The 21,435-nt window shown below is 27.7% G+C and overlaps 2 protein-coding genes across 5 annotated transcripts; both read right to left on the bottom strand.

The window, feature by feature from the left end:
- Positions 1 to 246: 246 nt before the first annotated feature.
- LOC129961813 (mediator of RNA polymerase II transcription subunit 11-like) lies at positions 247 to 18,958 on the bottom strand. Of its 4 annotated transcripts, none has more exons than XM_056075391.1 (4): positions 18,846 to 18,958; positions 15,904 to 15,988; positions 6,675 to 6,815; positions 247 to 2,639 (listed from the first exon to the last, which is right to left on the bottom strand). In XM_056075391.1, the coding sequence occupies exons 2-4, from the start codon at positions 15,977 to 15,979 to the stop codon at positions 2,458 to 2,460; spliced, it is 399 nt and encodes a 132-aa protein (XP_055931366.1). In that variant the 5' UTR covers positions 15,980 to 15,988; positions 18,846 to 18,958; the 3' UTR covers positions 247 to 2,457. The 4 variants fall into 4 exon arrangements, with proteins under 4 accessions (XP_055931366.1, XP_055931368.1, XP_055931367.1 ...); XM_056075393.1 differs by having other exon boundaries at positions 18,876 to 18,894; XM_056075392.1 differs by having other exon boundaries at positions 18,851 to 18,892.
- Positions 8,921 to 11,992, bottom strand: LOC129961811 (uncharacterized). The gene is made up of 2 exons (XM_056075389.1): positions 11,577 to 11,992; positions 8,921 to 10,935 (listed from the first exon to the last, which is right to left on the bottom strand). Exons 1-2 carry the CDS (start codon positions 11,727 to 11,729, stop codon positions 10,672 to 10,674), a joined length of 417 nt encoding a protein of 138 aa, XP_055931364.1. The 5' UTR covers positions 11,730 to 11,992; the 3' UTR covers positions 8,921 to 10,671.
- Positions 18,959 to 21,435: the final 2,477 nt, after the last annotated feature.

Raw genomic sequence — 21,435 nt, 5'->3', positions numbered from 1 at the left:
AATGTCCCAGTTATAACCTTAAAAAAAATAGTTTAAAAGATAACGAAACTAATATGAAGAAATTTCAACATAAATGATTTTTGGAAGACATGATTTCATTTGCATTAAAAAAATTCTTCAAATAATATTTTTATAAATTCTTATTAATATATATAAAGTATCTAACATTACCTCATTCTACCCGAAGGTGGTTTACTTTGATAATGTGTAATGTGTATTGTTCCTTTCCTAAGAAAACTTCCAAAGTTACACATAATGACATTTTATTTGACAAATACGAGCACAGAACATAAAATGGAACAAGACATTTTAAATATATTTTGCAATATAATGCATAAAAAAAAAAATGAACACCTTTTATCAAGAGTTGTATAAATTAGCTGATCAAATCTGTTGGGCAACAACATTATCATGTCTATTGGTTCACAACATATATTAGAAATTTTAAAAATGTCTTGTATTCAGTAAATGGCATTAGATGTTCAAAACAAATTTCATTAGAATAATTTTTTTTTTTCAGAATTGAAAGAAATTATATGGAATTAAAAGAAAACAAATTCAGAATCCTTTATGCATAATTTGATATTCACAATATTCATCAAAAAACTAGTTTTTAAGCCTGAACTCATGATGACAGATATTGGGGACATGTTATTTAAATAGCCTTACAACTGTCTTGTTTATTGTATATATGAACTTCCCTAATGGAATCGCAGACTTGCATGCATAACGCAATAGTCTGTCATGCAATATCTAACTATGCATTATTTTATAAATAACTCGTAACTTCAATTTCCGATTCCACATGGAAAACGCAAGATACATTCCAACAATAAAATGCCCCAGCATATTAGTATGCTGATAAAAAGAATCAGAACCCAACAGAAATAATCTTTGAATACACTGGATAAATTTTTTAATGTCATTAATGTTTGAAATGACTAAGTTAGCAGATTTCACAAAAAAAATGGATGAAACAAAATTTACTACAGCATTGTCAAAGAATATAAAAATAATAAAAACAATCATTCATTGTTAGCTTTCAATAATTGAAAAAAAATATTTGTAGAAACAGTGAAAATGTTTCCAATTTGAAAGAATCACAAAAATAAAAACTATTGTTAATAAATGACGCATAAATATATTTTTAAAAAATCCTCAAAATGAAGGAAATATTTGCATACGTACTAACTATGTATATCATTAAATAAATAATTTTTTTTTTAAATATTATGACAGTGCAAAAACTTTTTTATAAAATTTTCAAAAACATAAATAAGAGAACAAATTATTGGCAATTATTACATTTTATAACAAGATTACAATGTTTACATTTTTAAAAAATATATAAAAAGGAATGTTGAATATAAACTGTTAGAGTACTTTTCTACAGACGACAGAAAAAACAATTAAAATTTTTATACTAACATCTATTAATAAATATGAGACATAGAAAATTCATGAGATCAGAGAAATTACTGAACTTCACAGATTTGTCAAAATGTTATGCCCCTAACTTCAAAAAACTGAGAGGGCTAAAACTACACAAATAATCAGCATTGTATATTTATAATATCTTGACTTGATTTATGAATAAATAATACACACTCAGTTTGAAAATGTTTTACATTTTTAAAATGCATACAAAAAATGTTTCAGTAATCAAATATCTTTGTTAGAATTGAGCCGAAACTGTTAATTTAATATAGGAAGGAAAAACATTTGAATAAGTATAGTCAAAAATTTTAAATAAAACATTTCAATTTACCTAAAATAAAACCTGTAATGTTTACAAAACAGGCGATTTTGATTAAAGCAATGCAAAGAAAAAAATAACAGATAGATGCAATTAACAAGAATTCTTCAGATTATCAAAGCAAAGCTTTGTCATGAAGGATATCCAGTGAACAGAGAGCATAGTTTGTTTTCAAAAAGCATTAGAAAAGGCTATATCTCACTTTGCTAAAAATTATATTAAAACTCAATTCACTTTTTTTTTCTCTCATTTTTATTCAAGAAAATTTATACCATACATAAATATTTTCCTTCAAATTCAATTAATACCCAAGTTTTATGCATGTTAATCTTCATAAGGAATATGCAAACTTATCCTTGTTCTAGAAAAGTAATCAGTCATATTTTAGATCACACTTATGTAACTTATTCTTCTTACTTAACATCATAATAGCATGCAAATAGATATCATAAAATCTAATAAAATGCATTTCAAAATTTATCTCCTATTTCAAAAGAGTAATTAATTATTCAATACCATCAGTATTTTGTTATTTGACTTCCCAATATATCAGATGCAAATATAAATCAAGTGTAGAATTCAGTTCCACAAAAGCAAATCATTAAAAGCAACTGAGAATGGAAATTTTGTCTCTTATTCTATTTTCAAAGATGAATGTAAAAAGGTCAAAAACAGCAAAGCTTTGTGATTATCCACACATTTTAGGGCTCCTGGGGTGGTTCAGGCTTGATCTCTGTCTGTCCAAGAAGGGCATTGTTTTCCTGGATTTGCTTATTCTTAAGCCTCTCAAGGTCATTCAGCCTAGACTGGGAGTGCTTGAGTCGATGCCAGGCCATTTGCATCATCTTCTGGCTAGCATAACTGGAACCTTCATGAGCTTGCCCTGTTTCAGATAAGAAAGAAACACTATTACAATAAATTTAATCTCACCTTTAACAATTTGGTGCACATCACTGTTTTGGAACATTCACACGAGGAATAAGAGAAAATATCTGAAATCGTTTATTCTAAAATCTAATTATCAATTAATCATTTCCCAATTAAAACTTATTTATATCAAAAGTTTTGTTACCATTTGTATTGACAAATAATTGTAGTATCCAAAATTAATTAGAAAAGACCCAAAGCGAATAATGCCAAAAGATATCAAAGCAAAACTCAGGATAGGTTACAGCAACCCTAACCAAAGCTGCAATACACTACTGATCCTAAGCATGCAAAAGGGATATTAAGGATCAGTTCACCATGTCAATTGCATGTAGGGTCTTGTTACACTGAGATTTCAACAAAATATTCTTCAGACATAATTTAGCCCCTTTTATATTTGGATCTTTTAATGGGCCTACTTATGTCACCTAACAACTATATAATCTCAAATCTTGAGCTTTCACACCAAAAGGATTGGCATTAGAAGATTTAGGCTCTCCTATGTCATCTAATACAATGTTATGGGTTTTGTATTTTGTTGCATAGTGCATAAGGAAAAGGATGAGTATGCATTTTGGATGCTTTTGTTTCTTCTGCTTGAAACCTTGTGCAGTTAGGGTGACAATATTTTATGCAACATTTTATGAACCTAACATAACACTTTACGAGTTATAGTATTCAAATGAATAAGCAAACCAAGAGATAGCTAATCTATGAAGAATATAATCCAAAATTTCATAATATTTATAACTTTGAATAATAATTTTTAAAAAATGTTATGATTAATCTTCCAAGTTCTTTGCATTTTTTTTCAGTTGCTTTATCTACATGTATACGAATGAATAGACAGACTTCACATGGATATATTTCATGCAAAATTTAACAGTAGCTACAATTCTTCTGCTATGGTCACATACTAAATTCCATACATATACTCGTTGCGGTTATCATTTATTTTAGCAAAAAGGTTGATACAACTATAAAAACTGCATATTTTTCTTGACGTAGAAATTTAAAATATGTAAATTCTAGAGCTTGGTTTTTTTTAACTAATTGCAGTAGTTTCTCAATGTCTACAAAAAAAAGTGAAAGAAAAGTTCTTATTGGCACCCAGGACATGTGTCTTGCTTACCTAGTTATGCCATTTAAGTGAGAAAAGGGGAGATAGTATTCTGGCATGGGATCAAACAGGCAAATTGGATAAAGTTGGATGGAAGTGCTGGGAGGAGTGGGACAAATTTCAAAAATCATGAGTTTAGAGTTGCCAAGAGTGAAAATATAAAAAAATAAACTGTTAGATTTTTTAAAAATTTATAAAAATCTAACAGTATAATTTATTTTTAATACAAACAATAAGTTTTATTTTCATGGTTAAATATTGTAACATTTTTGTCCTATACCTCCCACATGTCGAGGGAGGTATGAAACTCATATAAAGGAAAGGTGGGACAAGGTTTGAGAAAATTAAAATGATATTTTCATATCCTTTTCAATCAATGATTTATGGTTTTGAACATACAAAACAAGAATTGATTTTGAAATCTTCATTGGTGTTGCCATATTTTGAAAACTTATTTTCTTTGACAACCATTCCCACTGACTGCAATATATTATTGGGTATAAGGGAAAGTTGGGTCCCCCCCCCCTCTAAAGAAAAAACATTTTTTTTTCACTTTTTATTAAAAATTTATTCCAAGTTATAATATCCTTTGTTAATTACAACTGTTTGTCAGCGTTCTAGCAGCTTATATAACAACTGTCTCCCAATGTTCTAAGCTTATCTGTGTAGGGGAGAGGACAGGAAAAATTGTAACAGGACATCTAGAAAAGAAGTACACTACTTGGAGGCAAAGTATTCTTTCACTGCCATTTGGATGCCTTCTTAATTTATATATTCCTTTACATCAACAAAGTTTTGCAGTAATCTGAACAGATGATAGTCAAATGGTGGAATATCAGTAGAATACGCCGGGTGAGGTAAAATTTCACAACCCAAATCTGCAATTTTTTGTGCAGTTTTCCTTGCCACATGCGATTAAGAATTACACCCTTTCTGTCAGCCAAAGATAGATGTTTACATTGAATTTCTTTATTCAAAACATCAAGTTGCAAACAGTAATAATCAGCATTGACTGTTTCATTTTCTTGCAGCAACTCATAGTGCACTATACCCTTGCAATCCCACCAACAACACAACATAACCTTCTTCTGATTCATGCCAGCTTTGGTTGTGGATGATGGTGCCAGCCATTTGTAAATATATGCCCTTTTTCTAACTATGTATTTATACACTACCCATTTTTCATCTCCAATCATTAAGTGGTCCAAAAATGGTTCCCTTTTGTGACGAGCAAGATTTGAAGAACATACCGAAATTCAGACCATTCAATTTTTTTTGCTTAATTTGCGGGACACCCAAACAGAGTTTAAACATGAAACCAAGTCTTAATATTGTTATTTTAATTTGTCCTGATCATACTGCATAGCATTTCCCCACTGACATCCGATAGCTTTCCTGATCTGGGTTCATCTTTCAAAGAAAAATCACTCGAACGAAACTTCGCAAACCATGTTTGGTACGTGCAAGCTGTTACTGCATCCTCTCCAATAATGTCACAAGGTTTTTTTGTTGTTGTCTGTTTTGGTTTCCAACAGATTATCCACTTTTTGGAATTCATACAACTTACAATGCCTTAAAGGGCCCTTTTTCTACACTCATGTTGACAGTTTTACAAGTTTGAAAAACTGACTAAAATATGAAAAAATGTGTGTAAATCATCAATCATATACTATACAATCTGACTGTTTTAACCGATTTCAGTAGGATCAGAATTCTTGCTAAGGATTGACAATGCATAAAAGTGCACATGTTCAAAAACTATAGAACTTTCCCTTATACCTAATATTTAATAACCTTTTTGCTTTTTGGATACTTTTCTTCCATAACTGTAGCATTTTTATATAAAAACATATATATAATTAGTAATTTTTCCAATTTAGAGTGATAAAAGCTTTAATAAATAATTTTTACAACTTAGCTTCATTTTTTCATTATTTAATATTTATTATATTGCATATTACTTTATTATAGTTACAGTAGAATTTCCCTTAACTGAAATTAAATGGTAAACATGATTTTAACTAGGAAATAATTTTTTTATGTGAAATGATACAGAATGATCTACTATATATGATATAATTATTATTAAAAATAAACACTTAAAAACACTGGAGCTCTTAAGTCAATTTTTGAAAAAGAATGGAATTTTATTTTATGTTTTGGTTAATGGAAGCTCAGGTTTTTGTTTTATTGTTGCACATTATTGCTATAAATTTAATATAAAACATAATAATGCATACTCATTTATATATTTTAATAAATTTAAAATCAATTTATCATTGCATTGTAACACTCCAGTAATTAATTTTATTAAACAACATTTTGAAAAATTAAAAACTTTAATCATTAGCCTATTTAGAAAATGTATTGAAATATAACTGAGCATGTCCCATTCCTTCTTAATTTTTATTGTCCAATTCCTCCCAATGCAGAATTTTCTTTTAAAATGCATGCTAAATTTAAACTTAATTTGTAAACATTATATCTTTGAGTTTATTATACATTAATATTTTTATTTTACAATTCATAAGAAAAAAAATATATATATAAGAATTTGTATTTACTATTGTGACATAAAAAAAATCAGATTTCCCATTTTAAAAACCAATAATATTACAACTGGGGGAAAAAATTCTGATTTAGAAAAAAGGGTTATAGCTGCTCTATCTAATGGAGAAACTAGAAATGGATTCTAATATTTTATTTAGACATAAATGCAGGATCTCTCATCCCCTTCCCCCAACTCTTCTCTAATTCATTCAGATCATTCTATAGACAACTTTCCAATTGTCTTCATCACATGCCATCAATTTTGACATTAATTTACTGATTTGCATGAAGTTAACAAACAATATTGAAGATTCAACTTACCAGTTGACACTTGAGTCAGATAAGTGATGTTTTGTGATAATCCAGTTTCAACAGTTTCCAGAGATTTCAGAAAAGTAGAAGTAAAAGTTTCTGCTTGCTTTAGACTTGGTTTTTCTTTGCTTAACTCCAAAACAGTCTGACCTACAATCACAAAAGGATATATTGCATTGAAAGGTAAAAAATTATCTTAATGCTATTATATACCGAAAATAAATGGAAGGAATAATTTCAAGACATCACATTTGTTCACAACCAGACAACACCGACTATACATACATAAAAAATACCAACTGCCATTTATGAGCAGCTGTTTCGGCAGGTATAATGGTCACTAAAATTCTCAATTAAATATTTATTATTTGGTCTAAATAACTTCCATAACAAAATTTTAGGCTTCTAAATTTTGGCAATTTTTAAAAACATTTTTTACCTAATTTCTAGCAATAGGTACAACATTATTGCCTAGAAATTAAAACCATTTTCACTGCTTTATCAAATATTTAGTCACGCGATTTTCTACCACTGCTGAAAGCTGTAGAAGAAGGAATTTGTTTTAATATCTGTGTCATTTGCAAGAAAAATAAAAAGTGAAAATGCAATATTGCAAAATTCAGAAGACAGATGAACCGGATATTTATATTTTTTTTAAATAACATTACAAGGTTATGAAACTGCATGCATTAAAAAGATTCATATACAAAATAAATCAAATTTAAATTCCTGCCGATCCAACTGGTCACCCGAGGTGATTAGTCTTCCTAAGTAAAAGTATGCTATGTTTCATATTTATAAAAATATAATAAAAAAGCATATTATTCGACAATTATAGAGAGAATTGGCACTTTAAAATTGAAGGTATCAAATTTTACTTGATTTTGAAATTTTATTTAAAACAGATTTTAACTCTATTTAACGGTCATCATATTTCTCTAATATGTGCAAAATGTAAAACGTTGAGAGGGAAAAAAAAAACAGCCATCGACAGGAAAAAAAAAAGAGATAATCTTATAATTTTAAAATTATTTTTTGAGAAAAGCAATAAACTTAAATTAAAAAAAAATCAATTAGTATATAATTTGGCTATCAGAAAAAAAATGTCTGAATACATTAGCAGTGAAACTTTTAAAATTAATCTAATGGTAAAAGGTTATAAAAGAAAAATCCATAAAATGACAAATAACATTTCTTGCTGTAGAAGGAGTTGAAAATTCAAAATTGTTACTAGTTCTATTTTCTAGACATGTCTCCAACATTAAGAGATAAATTTTACAACTTCAATACTTGAAGGGAAATTTGGAAGAGGACTATAATAGATGAATTAGCGGAAAAATTTTGAATTGCACATCAAAATGAAATCCCATTGATGTTCAACAAATAATTATTTCTATTTTATACATTATAAAGAAAATAGCATTCTCGCACATAATTGTGACAGCATAATTTCAGATACGAAACATGATAAAAACAGCAATTTTGCATACAATAGCTTGAGCTTAAAAAGTTTAAAGGAAAAACTAACATGAATTCAAAACAACCCATTATCGAAGTGATGATCCTTCTAACCAGATTAAGAATCATTTCATTTTGTGGAATCTTGTTCACCATGAGCAAGATTTGGTTTTCCTTTGATTGATTAGGTTTTCTTTGAAATATCACATGAAAAAAGCCTTATTTGTGGAGGAGCAGAATTAAGTGCAATATCTATATAATTTCTCTCATAAATTTTAAAAGAAATTATCAATTATAAGACAGTTTAAATCATTTTATTTAAAATAATTTTACACAAAGTATGCAAACTCTGACAAGATGCAAAACTAATTAAAAAGATATTTTGGATATATAACTACAATTTCTCATAAATTTTATAGAAAAGATTATGAATAAGACAGTTTATTTAAAAGGATTTTCACATGATAAAAGCAAGAGAGGGCTTTCTAAATGAATTCCAACTATGTCAATAAAATTATTAGCAAGGTAAATTAGAAATGCATAATAACAAACATGCATATTATATAACAAGATGTACACAACATTGCTGATTAACTATATTATATATATTTTACAACAAACTATACAAAAATACATTAAATAAATCAGTGAAAACCAATTATTAACATACAAGAAAAAAATTCTATAGACACAATTTAAAATCACTAAAGTAGTTTTAAAATAGAAATATAAAAAAGTTTAATCTTCTAAAGCTTGAAGTTTAGGTTTATTATTTCTTCATTTTTATTTGTTTACTATTTTCTTTTCCTTGAATATTTCGTTATTAAAAATTATTAAGAAATACATTAGTGCAAATCCAAACAATGCGAAAAGAACTTTGTCGAAGTGATACACGGTAACGCGATCCAGATAATTGGTGCTATTTTTCAAATATAGCTCCAATGCATCGATTTGAATTTTGCCTGGAAGAAAATAATCAAACTTTAATTCTTCAAAACAATATTTGGCAATTTCTAATACTGCCATTCTGGAATTTTTTTTAAAGCAGTACGAGTTTCTTTGTTACTGTTCCTGTTGTGCAATTCACGAGTTCCTAACTATCAATCCATTTTAAGAATTAATTTAAAAACATATTACATCTGTAGTATCACTTTTTAAAGGTTCTTTAAATTTATCTGATTTACGTAAACCTTTGTACACAATTTTTGCATTTACAATAAGTCACCAATTACAAATAATTTGAATATATTCGGAAGTTTCTTTAAAATGTTCAATGTTATTTTCCCCCCCCCAAGTACTAACAAACTCTCTACAAGTAAGGGATTAAAGATTTGTAATGCCAATTTAAACTCAATACTAGAAGGATATAAAGCTTTCAGTGTAAGACCATATGCATACTTCACCACTTTCAGCTTTATGCATTGCTTTTAATGTAGAAAAACAAGCAGTTTTAAAAGGTTGGGCAGAATTGAAATCTAGATAATGCTTGCAATTTCCAGAACTTTTCTGGTTTAAACAGTTGTTCCGTATGCATTTTAGCAGGTGCACAGTATCAATTAGAAAATATAAAGGTATTTTAGAATCATACGGATGTTTGTATGAAATACTTATTTTTGGTGGTTTTGAAAAAAATGACATAACTTTACTGTTGCTAAAATTATTATCCGTAACTACAGCTATAACTTTGCGAGTTTCAAGACCAATTATTATTATTTTTTAACAAGTGCATGTAAATTTTCAGCAATTAAACTCTTAATTGGAAGTATATGCACAACATCCTTACAAGGGGAAAGCAAGGATCTAACCATAAGTACGAAAGCACTTGTGGCTACTTCAGAATTATTAAAAGCCATACCCGTTATCTTTCCACCAACATAATAAAAATGACTTTGCAAGCGAATTTCATCAACCATTAAAATAACCTTTTTTTTCCCCCCTTCCCCTCAGATAAACAAGAAACTTTTTGCCGTGTATAACTGAAAAGTTTGAAGTAGCCTGCTCATATTACGGATTTACATTTATAGAAAAAATTTTACTAAGAGTTTCGAGGTGGGGAAGAATGAACTTTTCAGAATTTCGTAAAAATTTGTAACAATGCGGAGAGAGTTTAAAAGACTGTAAAAAATCATCAATTCAGGGGAGTCTGAGAAATTGTTTAGAAAAATTCAATTTTTCAACCTGCTCTATGAGAAAAATCAACTGTATATATATTTTTTACAGTTTCAAAAGTTTTTAGTTTGGTGAACAATTTAATTATAATTTCCGAAAGAGAGTGAATATTATTATCCTTATTGATATTTCCAAGTGATTCTAAGTAATTAAGTACTTCACATAATTCATTTATATTATTAATAACTGATAGAAATGTAGTTTTTCCCAATGCTTGTTTTTTTAAAATAAATTTCACACTTTAAATTAGATTTTGCACGTAAAGATGGCATTACATCTGGAATTTCATCAGAAATATTACAAATTATTTTATCTTTTTTCCCCCAATTATGGACCAAAATAGATTTAATTAAGGCAGTTGATGAACTCTGGAATTGATTTAAAGTGCACTTTCTTTATCATAGCTGCTTTTGCTTTCAGTGATAGCTTTTCTAACAGCTGTAGCTTCTTGTCTCATTTTTTTTATCTTCAGGAGTTTCTCTTGCTTGCAATATAGTAGGCTGAAGTCTTGAACATATACTGGGACAGCATGAGATTTCAATTTTGGATATTTAAGAGGAGCTTTCAGAATGCAACCACTTTCTTCATGAAAATGTTCCATATTTCTTATTATGTGTTCCTCTTTAAAATACGGTTCACAGACCTGTGAAAATATAGAAGATAAATTAAATTAACTAACAATGAAATTATAATTATTTTTAAGATACAGATAAATGCTTACGAATTAAAAATTACCTTATAATTTTATTTTCTTTAATGTATATTTTCAAAATTTATGAATTCAGATGTTGTATTTATCATGTTTGTACATATACTGACTATTTGGTTATAAGGCTGATTTAATAATTGCAGTTAAAATAATAGGATAGCGAGTTGAAGATTAATTAAAATTTAAATCGTTATTAAAACATATTTAACAATGAAAATTTCAATCTAAAATTAACTTGTAACAAGAAAAAATATTAAAACATAATTAAAATTATACTTAAAGGAAGACATATTGTTGCTAAGCGTGTTTGTCTATAGTTATGTGGCGATATGCAAGATTATTATTGAATCAATCTTTCAATTTATTAATAAATTAAAAATAAATTCTATGAATTTCAGCTGAAACATGGTTTTGCTACCGGAAGACTTCAGATTCGAAACAAAGAGAAAACGAAAGAAACAATTCAAACTGTTACTAATAACACTATTACTAAAAATATAGAGTATTTATACATTCTAATATAAATTCAAATTGAAAATTATCTTTTGAAAAAGTTACTGAATAGTTATACTTACTCTTGAGCTTTTGCTTGGCTTGAAATCCTTACGAAGGAGCCTTTGAGTCCACTGCGCTTTTAACTTTTTGTCCTCGGGAAATTTGAAAATGGACACTTTTGGGTCATTATCATAATATCCTTTGCAGTTGAAGACTGAACAGTGGAAAGGCATTATATCATTGAAAGAATATCTATTTATGAAAAATACATTGGCTTTGTTTTCCCAAAAGAAATGCAGAAGATAGGAAGCTACTGCCTACAGTTTGAATGAATTTTATGCATGTAACTCGCAGCCATCTGCAACTCAGACTTCCTCCTATGACTCATCGTGCATCATTACAGTCAGAGCTGAGGCTCTGTGTTTTAGGAGGCGTTTCCTAACTGCATTTTGATTTAAGTGCATGTAAACCAAGTATAAGTAAAGCATCCAACTGAATCTCATCTGTACAAATCGGAAATTAAATAAAACTAAAACCAGAGTCGAGATTAATGGCACACAAAATAAAATAGACTATAACTATAGAGTTAAAATGATCAGGGCATAATTATTTTAATAAAGTGAATATGTTTAAATTATTGCACATACACATATGTATTAATTTATTTGCATTTTTTATTTCTTATTGTATTTATTAAAATAATTCATAATAATTTACCTTTTCTTTCTTTTTCTCCATTGTTATGTTATTGTTTTTTTTTATGTTTAATAGTATCAATATTGTTTGTGATCAGTAGTATTTATTTAATGTAATAATTTCTGGCAATGCAAAACTATGCGAAACATAATGTAGGTTCATAGAATTATATTTTATTAAAAAAGGGAATAATTAGATAGTGCAGGAACAAGTAGTGAGCTATAAATAGCATACTAGCAAGAATTTGATGTCTTTAGAAAATAGACTCCTCATTTCTGCACATATTTATTACAAGATCATACTAAGTAGCTGCTTTCTGCTGTGAGAATATGCTGTTAAGTCATTGCCAAAAAAAGTATAGCAGAATTGAGTGAGCATTTAGAACTTCTTTACTGTGATTGAAATCATAATTTGAGACCAATATAAAATTTTGATATAAAAACATAAATTTCATTTATTCAATGGGATTTTGAATTATTACATTCACACATCCACGAATAGATACAGAATAATTCTAGAAATTTAGTTCAAAATTGTATATACATCTACAATTTTAGTGACCATACTAGATACCAAGCTTCATCTAAAAATTTTTATACGATTTTTGGAGTTATCGTATTCACTTGTATATAGAAAAACTTTGATGGGGGGGGGGGGACTTTATTGTTTGAACCATGCAACAAATTTCACCTAAATATATTATGTTTTTGAATTACTAAATTTGCAGATAATTAGCAAAAATACTAAAATTGTCAGATTCTTAAACATCTAATAAATGGTGACTGGAAATGAGGTTTTGGTAACAATTAAAATGCCTTCACTTAATATAGAAGACAAGACAGGAAAACAGTTACGAGTATATAATGTATGTTTTTAGATAAATTTTCTGCTTCAAAATAAACAAAGTTTTGATTTCTGAACACCAATGAGAAAAACTTATAACAAACGAACTGCTTTTGAACCAATTTATTTTTGGAAACACTATGATTAATATGCTAATTTCTACTTATATTAAAATTCAATACAAACACTGATATGATTCATTGATAATATTTATTATCTATGAGAATTTCAGATAAAAAATTCTCTAATACATTTCTCTTTACTTTTTGTTTTATCTTTTAATGTTAATATTTTTTACGAGACAATTTCTCATATCCTTTGCAAATTTTTAAAATACTTAAAACCCCATCGCAAAATTAAATAGAAAACAATATTTTAATAAGGCTTATCCCTTACAAGTCCCAATTATTATGATATAGCTTTTAAGACCAACAAAATTAGTTTTTAAAACAAATATAAGCTGTTTTTACATTAACCTAATAAATACCTTCGCTTCTCAAAATATAGTTCTTTATTAAAATTGTTCAATTGATGAAGGACATGTTAGAGGCAGAAACATAGTTTTAAAATGGGACTTGCATACTTATTAAAATAAATCATGGCTGTGTCAGAAATCATTCAAAAGTTCTTATTTTTAAATTAAAGAATCTAATGAATGTCACTGTAAATATTTAATAAATTAAATAAATTATAAATTCTCTTAAATTTAATAAACTTAAAAAATTTAATTTCTACAGCAATTGCTTAGTTTCGTTATTAGTATTTAAAGAAAATTAAGTTGAAGACTTATTAAGATGCATATATGTACATAAAAATAACTTCATTTCCAAAGTAAATTAGCAAAATTCATTAAAAATTTCAGAATTTAAATTGACAGAATAGCACAAGATGAAATATAGGACAGAATATTTATCTACGACAAATATTCTCTTGCTAGCTAACATTTACAAATATTATAGGCATGTTGTTCAATGTAACCAAGTCAAAACATTTTTTTTTTTTTTTTTGCAAACCCAGAATTGTTGTTAAACACAAGTTGTAAACACCATGAAAAAATGTCCAATTTTATTATATTCAGGCATTAATAAGATATTTTAGTGGTTAACAAGCAAGAAGCCCAATATAAATCAAGCATCTGCCCTCAAACACTTTCTGCAGACATCAATCAACAGTAAGAGAGGAAGCAACTATTGTCAAAAGAAATAAAATCACTTTCCACTGTTTTAAAACTTGTTTCATATTATGTGCTATGGTTCTTTTTAGAGGAAGGAAGTATATGGCATTTTGATCACCCTGTGGGTGCCTGAATAATCAGCCATCTTGGCCAAATTGGGAGTCAGAAAATTAAATCAAGTTTCTAAAATCTTGATAATAGTTTAACATTTGGAATTTTAAGAAAATGCGCATTTACACAGAAACCATCTATTTTTAAACAAAATATAGAAAGAATTGGTTGCTATGTAGGCTTGCGAGCACATACTTCACATAAATAATATGGAATGTTTAACAATTTGCTTTGTCATAGAATGAAAAGAAGAAAATCTAATAATTTGGACCAGTCTCTTTGCCTGCTGACAAAATGTATATTTACAATTTTAGCGGAAAGACTATACACTAAATTTCATTAGTTTAGCTTATTGTCTTTTGAATTATTGTATTTACATACACAAGGACAGTGAGATAAGATTAAAAATTTAATAGATCTTCAATTTTGATATAAACACTACAACTCAAGCTTTTTAGTAGCTTGTTTTTAGAAATATAAACTTCATACATACAAATCTTCCGATTGAAAAATTTAACAAACCATTTTATGCAGATTTAGTGTTATAATGATCTATTTGAATCAAATTGCCAAATTATTTCAACATTTTATAGAAAACTGCAATTTTGCTGGAAAAAAAATTGTATTCCATTCTTTTGATTTTCTGCATTTTTGAATGTGTTCATAGATGTAATTACATAAATAGTTTTTAAAATTCAAGAAATTTGAAATTTAAAGAGATTTATTCAAATTCAGGAAGTTTTTACATGACACAGACAATAATAGCAAAAAAAAAAAAAAAAAAAAGTTGAACTTTATAAATTAATAAATTTTGCCAAACAAAAAAAAACTGAGAAAAAAATAAATATGATATTAATTATTATTTTACTTTCTTTTATTTGCTTGATTTTTGAATGTTTGAACAATAAAGTTAATTTTTACAAAAAAAAAAAAAAAAAAAAAAAAAAAAATCTTAAAAATTATGTAGAATTATCATACAAGATAAAATTGATCTCAAGAATAATAAAATTTGATCCCAAAAATGCACATTTACATAGAGATTTGTCATATTTGAAAACTTGGAGATTCCCAGAATTCTCAGACACAATATTTTGCGAAACATAATTTATTACTTACTCTTTGAATATGGATATGCGTCAATATCTTTTCAAACAAAGTTTTTAAATTACTTAAGGTTTGCCATTCGTTTTAAGCGAGTTATTTTTTAATGGTGTACATATAAATAGTAACTCATTCTTAAGCTTAAAAACATCAAAAATATATATATAGTGAACAGAAATGTCAAAAATAGAAAAATATATTACTTAAAAATTGTCTATAAAAAAAAAAAGGATTTCTAGTATCCATTAAAATACTTTTTATAGTAAGAAAGAGTAACATAGTTCATAAAACCAAGGATATTAAAAACAAAGAATCACCACAGTAGATCAAAATAATTTCTGTAAGAAATATGGAGCATGCATAATATGCAAGTGCAATTTATGAAATTTAGAAATATATATGGAAGTCATATCGCCTACATGAAACCTCAAATCAAAACACAACAGTTCTTTTAAAATTATAAATAAAATTATGAATCTTACTTGCAGCCTGCAAAGCATTAGCCAATTCTTTTTCCAACTGTTCCAGTTGCTGTAATTTTTCAGCTGGTGGAGGCATGATAAATGTCTGAAAAGAAATATAACAATGACAAACATCTTTTTAAATAAGTGAAAATGATCCACATGCATTACAAGATTTCAAATTGGTTGAATTATTTAGAAATAAAGTTATATATAGATTCTTTTCACACAAAATAATTTACAAATTTGCAGAACATAATTATATTTAAATAAAAATAGAATATTTTTCTAGTTAATTCATAAAAAAAAAAAAAGTACAGTTTTACAGTCAAAATGACCTGAAAACGAATACGTCAATTCACCTGAAAATGAATAAGCAGAAATGAATAAGAGATAAAAAATTAACTTTTTGTGAACAGTTCTTTTCCATTAGTTTCTTCTATTCAGAATAGAAGAAACCCAATTTTTTAGTATAGTCCGAGGGCATTTTGGACCATTCTTCAATGATGACATTCTTTAACTGCTCTTTATTAAAAATGTGACGTTTTCTGATTTTGTCCTCCTGTAAATGTAATTTTCAATTACTTTTAAACCCAGAGATTGTGGTGGGATATCAATTACTTTCAGACAGTGATACAGTACTCATTCTTAATTTGTGCTAGGAATCATTATCTTGATAGAAATGAGAAGACTGTTCAATACCCAATGTTTTTGGTCTTTCCTATAGATTATCCTTTAAAACTTGCAAGTACTTAAATATGTCCATTTCCCATCAATTATTTAAAGCTTTTTGACCCCAGAGACTGTTATACAACCTCAAACGATAACGGAACCTACCATACATTTTACGCTAGCTTTTACATCCTTTGCTTTAAGTACCTCGTTTTTTCTTTTCACGTCTCATTTTTACTTTCTGGCCCAAAAATATATTTACTTTCATCTGCAAAAAACATATTTCCCAAAAGTCAAAAATCTTACTTTCCCAAGACGAAGTTTGCAGTTCTATGGGCAAATATATGGCTTTACTACTATGGCTTGACTACATTGTTGTATCCATGTTTCTTTTAACAGGGCTATCAGTTACAGCACAAATAAATTTTTGGAATTGTTTTTACACCAGTACAGTTAAATTCAGTGTAATTAATTGAGGGTTTTTGAAAATCTGTTCAAACAATCCAGCATTCATCTTGAGCAGAAAGTCTTTGAGATTTTTCTCACTTTATTTGCAATCCAGTTTTTACAGCAAAATTGTTCAATGATATGTTGAACTGTAGAAGGACTTTTATTTATTATTTTGCATTTTCCTAATAACTTTTACCAAGTTTAAAATAATGAATTACAAGTACACTTTTTTTTTTATAAGTAATTTAACATCCTATTGAATTTATTCACTAAATAAATATTAGCAAATGTGGAAACAAAATATAACTTCTTAAACATGATTATAATTTATATAAATTACTTGCAAGTCAATATTAACTCAGAGTAAACATCTGCTGGATAAATTTCATTTTGAATGACAGTTTTATACTTTTCTCTTGGGGTGGGCGGGTGGGGAAGCCTTATTTTAGAGTTAACACAAAGAAAAAAAATTGCATAAATGTTAAATTGTAATAAAAATGATATACAATAATAAATGATATACAATAATTTAAAATCTAAAAAAATTCTTTTTAAATAAAATTTTAAAAAGACACATTATTTTAACAGATGAATTTTTTTTAATGCAATTGTTTAGGTGGATCATTTTTATTTTGAGTCGCTACATAAATAATGTGTTGAATTTTATCCAAATACATGAGTATTTCAAAAACATTTAACACCCGACTTAAATTCCAAAATAAATTTGTATTTATTTCAACACAGGAAGACCTCAAAAATATTTATACGAGGATTCCTTCATTAAAATCAAAGATACACTTTACTAGAATTGTTCATTCTAGAAATTCAATTTAATAACACCAGTAACAAAACATTTCCTTTAGATTTTGCAGTCATTAACTAAAACGCATGATAATTTGAAAACCAGTATATTCAAAAATATTCATTTCCCCTCTATTCAGAATACGGAATTTTCAAAGAAAAAAACCCTAAATTAATTAAAACGACTTATATATTCCGTTTAAAAGAATGGACCAGTGTGTCAAAAACAGTACCATTTTTTTCAAGTCCATCCCCAAGTAAATTCAACATATTCTGTTCTTAAAATTTCAAGTAATTATTGTTATTGTTAAATTTTTACGTAATAATAATATATTTTAAAGATTAAGATACTGGATTCATAACTATTGAATGCAGTAAAGGAATCGCCAGACTTAAAAAAATTAAATAGGTTTATAATTTAAGACTTGTAAAAGAATTAAAATACTTACAGCCAAAGTAAAACCAAGAATAGAGCGATTAGAAAAAATAATCTTTCTTTTATTCAAAATTATAAAAACCAAACAAAATGACTACTGTGTCAGTGGACGCTTCTGGAGCAACAATGGCCGGTATCACCCACGCTAAATAATGTTGTTTGTATCATGGAACCGGCTGCGCGATGGCAGCCAGAAATTTAATTGGCGGGGAAAAGATGAGAAAATTTGCATGAAGCTTATTTGGGCAAATTCTTTTTAGGATTTGAAACGCTATTTTTTCATTGGGATAACTGCTATACATAAATCATATAGCTGCTGTTTGCTTTTTTGAGATTTGATTGTTTTGAATTTATTTATATTTGTATGAATCGTAAAGACACTTAATATTTAAAATAAATCTATAATTATTTTAATGAAATATTTTATTTTTGAACTATAAGAATTGGAATAAGAGTAACCATATAAATATTATTGGGAATAATATTCAAATTAAAAAAATAATAAAAATAAATTATTTTTGAACTATAAGAATTGGAATAAGAGTAACCATATAAATATTATTCGGAATAATATTCAAATTAAAAAAAAATAATAAAAATATACAAAACAATTTTGTGGCTTCGAGACACGAACTGAGGACCAACGAAAATCCTTGATTCGCCCTGTCGCTCTGCTCTTACCACAAACCACCTACTCCTAAAGTGAGTCCCTCATTGTTAATACGACAATCCAAGTTTCAAGTAAGGTGAAAATCTGATCTAAAAGCACAATGCTAAGAAAAGGAATGGCTTCTGCGCATATGCGTGAGCTTGACACTTAAAATTTCAAATAAATCTATAAATAATTTAGCGAAATATTTTATTTTTGAATTATAAGAATTGGAATAATCCAGAGTAACCAAAGAATTAGTATTCGCAATAAAGTTCAAAATAAATAATAATAATAAAAATAAAAAACAGAATAAAAATATATAAAACAATTTTGCGGTTCCAAGAGGCGAATTGAGGACCAGCAAAAATCGTTAAACCGCCCTGTCTCTCTATCCATCAAGCCACTTATTCCTTAAGTGGCTGCTATTGGGCCTTTCATTCTAATACGACAATCCAAGTTTCAAGTACTGAAGGAATCTGGTCTAAAAGCACAATGCTAAGAAAGGAAATGAATTCTGCGCATTTGCGTGAAATTACCATTTCATATTTCAAATAAATCTATCAATATTTTAACGAATTTTTTTTTATTTTTCAATTATTAGGATACAATAATTCAGAGTAATCATAGAATTAGTATTCGGAATAATATACAAAAAAAATAATAAATAAATAAATAAGAAAACTAATAAAAATATATAAAACAATTTTACGGTTTCGAGACTCGAACTATATAACATAAAAAAATCTTTAATTTGTCCCGTAGCTCTAGCCTCCAAACCACATACTCTTCGAGTGAATGAGGGGTTTTTCAATCATAATACGACAGTCCAAGTTTCAAGCATTATTGGATTCTGGTCTAAAAGCACAATGCTAAGAATTTTAATGTCTTCTGCGCATGTATGTGAACTTGGCACTTAAATTTTCAAATAAATCAATAACTATTTCAACAAAATATTTTATTTTTGAATGATAAGAATTGGAATAATTCGGAGTAACCATTGAATTAGTATTCTCAATAATATTCAAAATAAAAAAAGATGAATAAATATACATAAAATGATTTTGCGGTTTCAATACTCGAAATGAGGACTAAAATACACATTTGATTCGCTCTCTCGCTCTAGCCACCAAGCCACAAATTCCTCGAGTGGCTGATTGGTCTTTGATTCATAATACGACCGTCCAAACATTATTGGATTCTGGTCAAAAAGCACAATGCTGAGAACAGGAATGTCTTCTGTGCATGTGCGTGAACTTGACACTTAAATTTTCAAATAAATCAATAATTATTTTTACAAAATATTTCATTTTTCAATTATAAGAATTGGAATAATTCAGAGTAACCATAGAATTTGTATTCTTAATAACATTGAAAATAAAATTTAAAAAAATAAATAAACGAATAAATGTACAGAACACAATTTTGTAGTTTCGATACCCGAACTGAGGACCAGCAAAAATCTCCGAATCGGCTATTCGCCTATGCCACCAAGCCACCTGTTCCTAGAGCGACTGAGGCATCTTTCATTCATAATAAGACAATAAATGTTTCAAGTAAGCTTGGAATCTAAAAGCACAATGATAAGAATAGGAATGACTTCTACCCTTGTGTGTGAATTGACACTTAAATTTTCAAATAAATCTATATGTATTTTAGCAAAATACGACTATCCAATTCAAATTTTAAACAATCTGGTCTAAAAGCACAATGATAAGAATAGGAATGACTTCTGCCCTTGTGTGTGAATTGACACTTAAATTTTCAAATAAATCTATATGTATTTTAGCAAAATACGACTATCCAATTCAAATTTTAAACAATCTGGTCTAAAAGCACAATGATAAGAATAGGAATGACTTCTGCCCTTGTGTGTGAATTGACACTTAAATTTTCAAATAAATCTATATGTATTTTAGCAAAATACGACTATCCAATTCAAATTTTAAACAATCTGGTCTAAAAGCACAATGATAAGAATAGGAATGACTTCTGCCCTTGTGTGTGAATTGACACTTAAATTTTCAAATAAATCTATATGTATTTTAGCAAAATACGACTATCCAATTCAAATTTTAAACAATCTGGTCTAAAAGCACAATGATAAGAATAGGAATGACTTCTGCCCTTGTGTGTGAATTGACACTTAAATTTTCAAATAAATCTATATGTATTTTAGCAAAATACGACTATCCAATTCAAATTTTAAACAATCTGGTCTAAAAGCACAATGATAAGAATAGGAATGACTTCTGCCCTTGTGTGTGAATTGACACTTAAATTTTCAAATAAATCTATATGTATTTTAGCAAAATACGACTATCCAATTCAAATTTTAAACAATCTGGTCTAAAAGCACAATGATAAGAATAGGAATGACTTCTGCCCTTGTGTGTGAATTGACACTTAAATTTTCAAATAAATCTATATGTATTTTAGCAAAATACGACTATCCAATTCAAATTTTAAACAATCTGGTCTAAAAGCACAATGCTTAGAATATTAATTAATTTGCTCATGTGCATGATTACGGCACTGAAAATTT

Source organism: Argiope bruennichi, chromosome 2 (assembly GCF_947563725.1).
Source record: "Argiope bruennichi chromosome 2, qqArgBrue1.1, whole genome shotgun sequence".
In the NCBI taxonomy this organism is placed as follows: Eukaryota; Metazoa; Arthropoda; class Arachnida; order Araneae; family Araneidae; genus Argiope; species Argiope bruennichi.
This window is presented reverse-complemented; position numbering and strand designations above follow the sequence as displayed.

What these genes read in the sequence shown, in the direction of transcription:
- LOC129961813 (XM_056075391.1), bottom strand. Translation starts at nt 15,979, where the DNA reads ATGCCTCCACCAGCTGAAAAATTACAGCAACTGGAACAGTTGGAAAAA. An exon ending in TAATGCTTTGCAGGCTGCAA is followed by an intron (nt 6,816 to 15,903) that starts GTAAGATTCATA and finishes TTGTGATTGTAG; the next exon opens with GTCAGACTGTTTTGGAGTTA. An exon ending in TCTGACTCAAGTGTCAACTG is followed by an intron (nt 2,640 to 6,674) that starts GTAAGTTGAATC and finishes TATCTGAAACAG; the next exon opens with GGCAAGCTCATGAAGGTTCC.
- LOC129961811 (XM_056075389.1), bottom strand. Translation starts at nt 11,729, where the DNA reads ATGCCTTTCCACTGTTCAGTCTTCAACTGCAAAGGATATTATGATAAT. An exon ending in AGCCAAGCAAAAGCTCAAGA is followed by an intron (nt 10,936 to 11,576) that starts GTAAGTATAACT and finishes ATATTTTCACAG; the next exon opens with GTCTGTGAACCGTATTTTAA.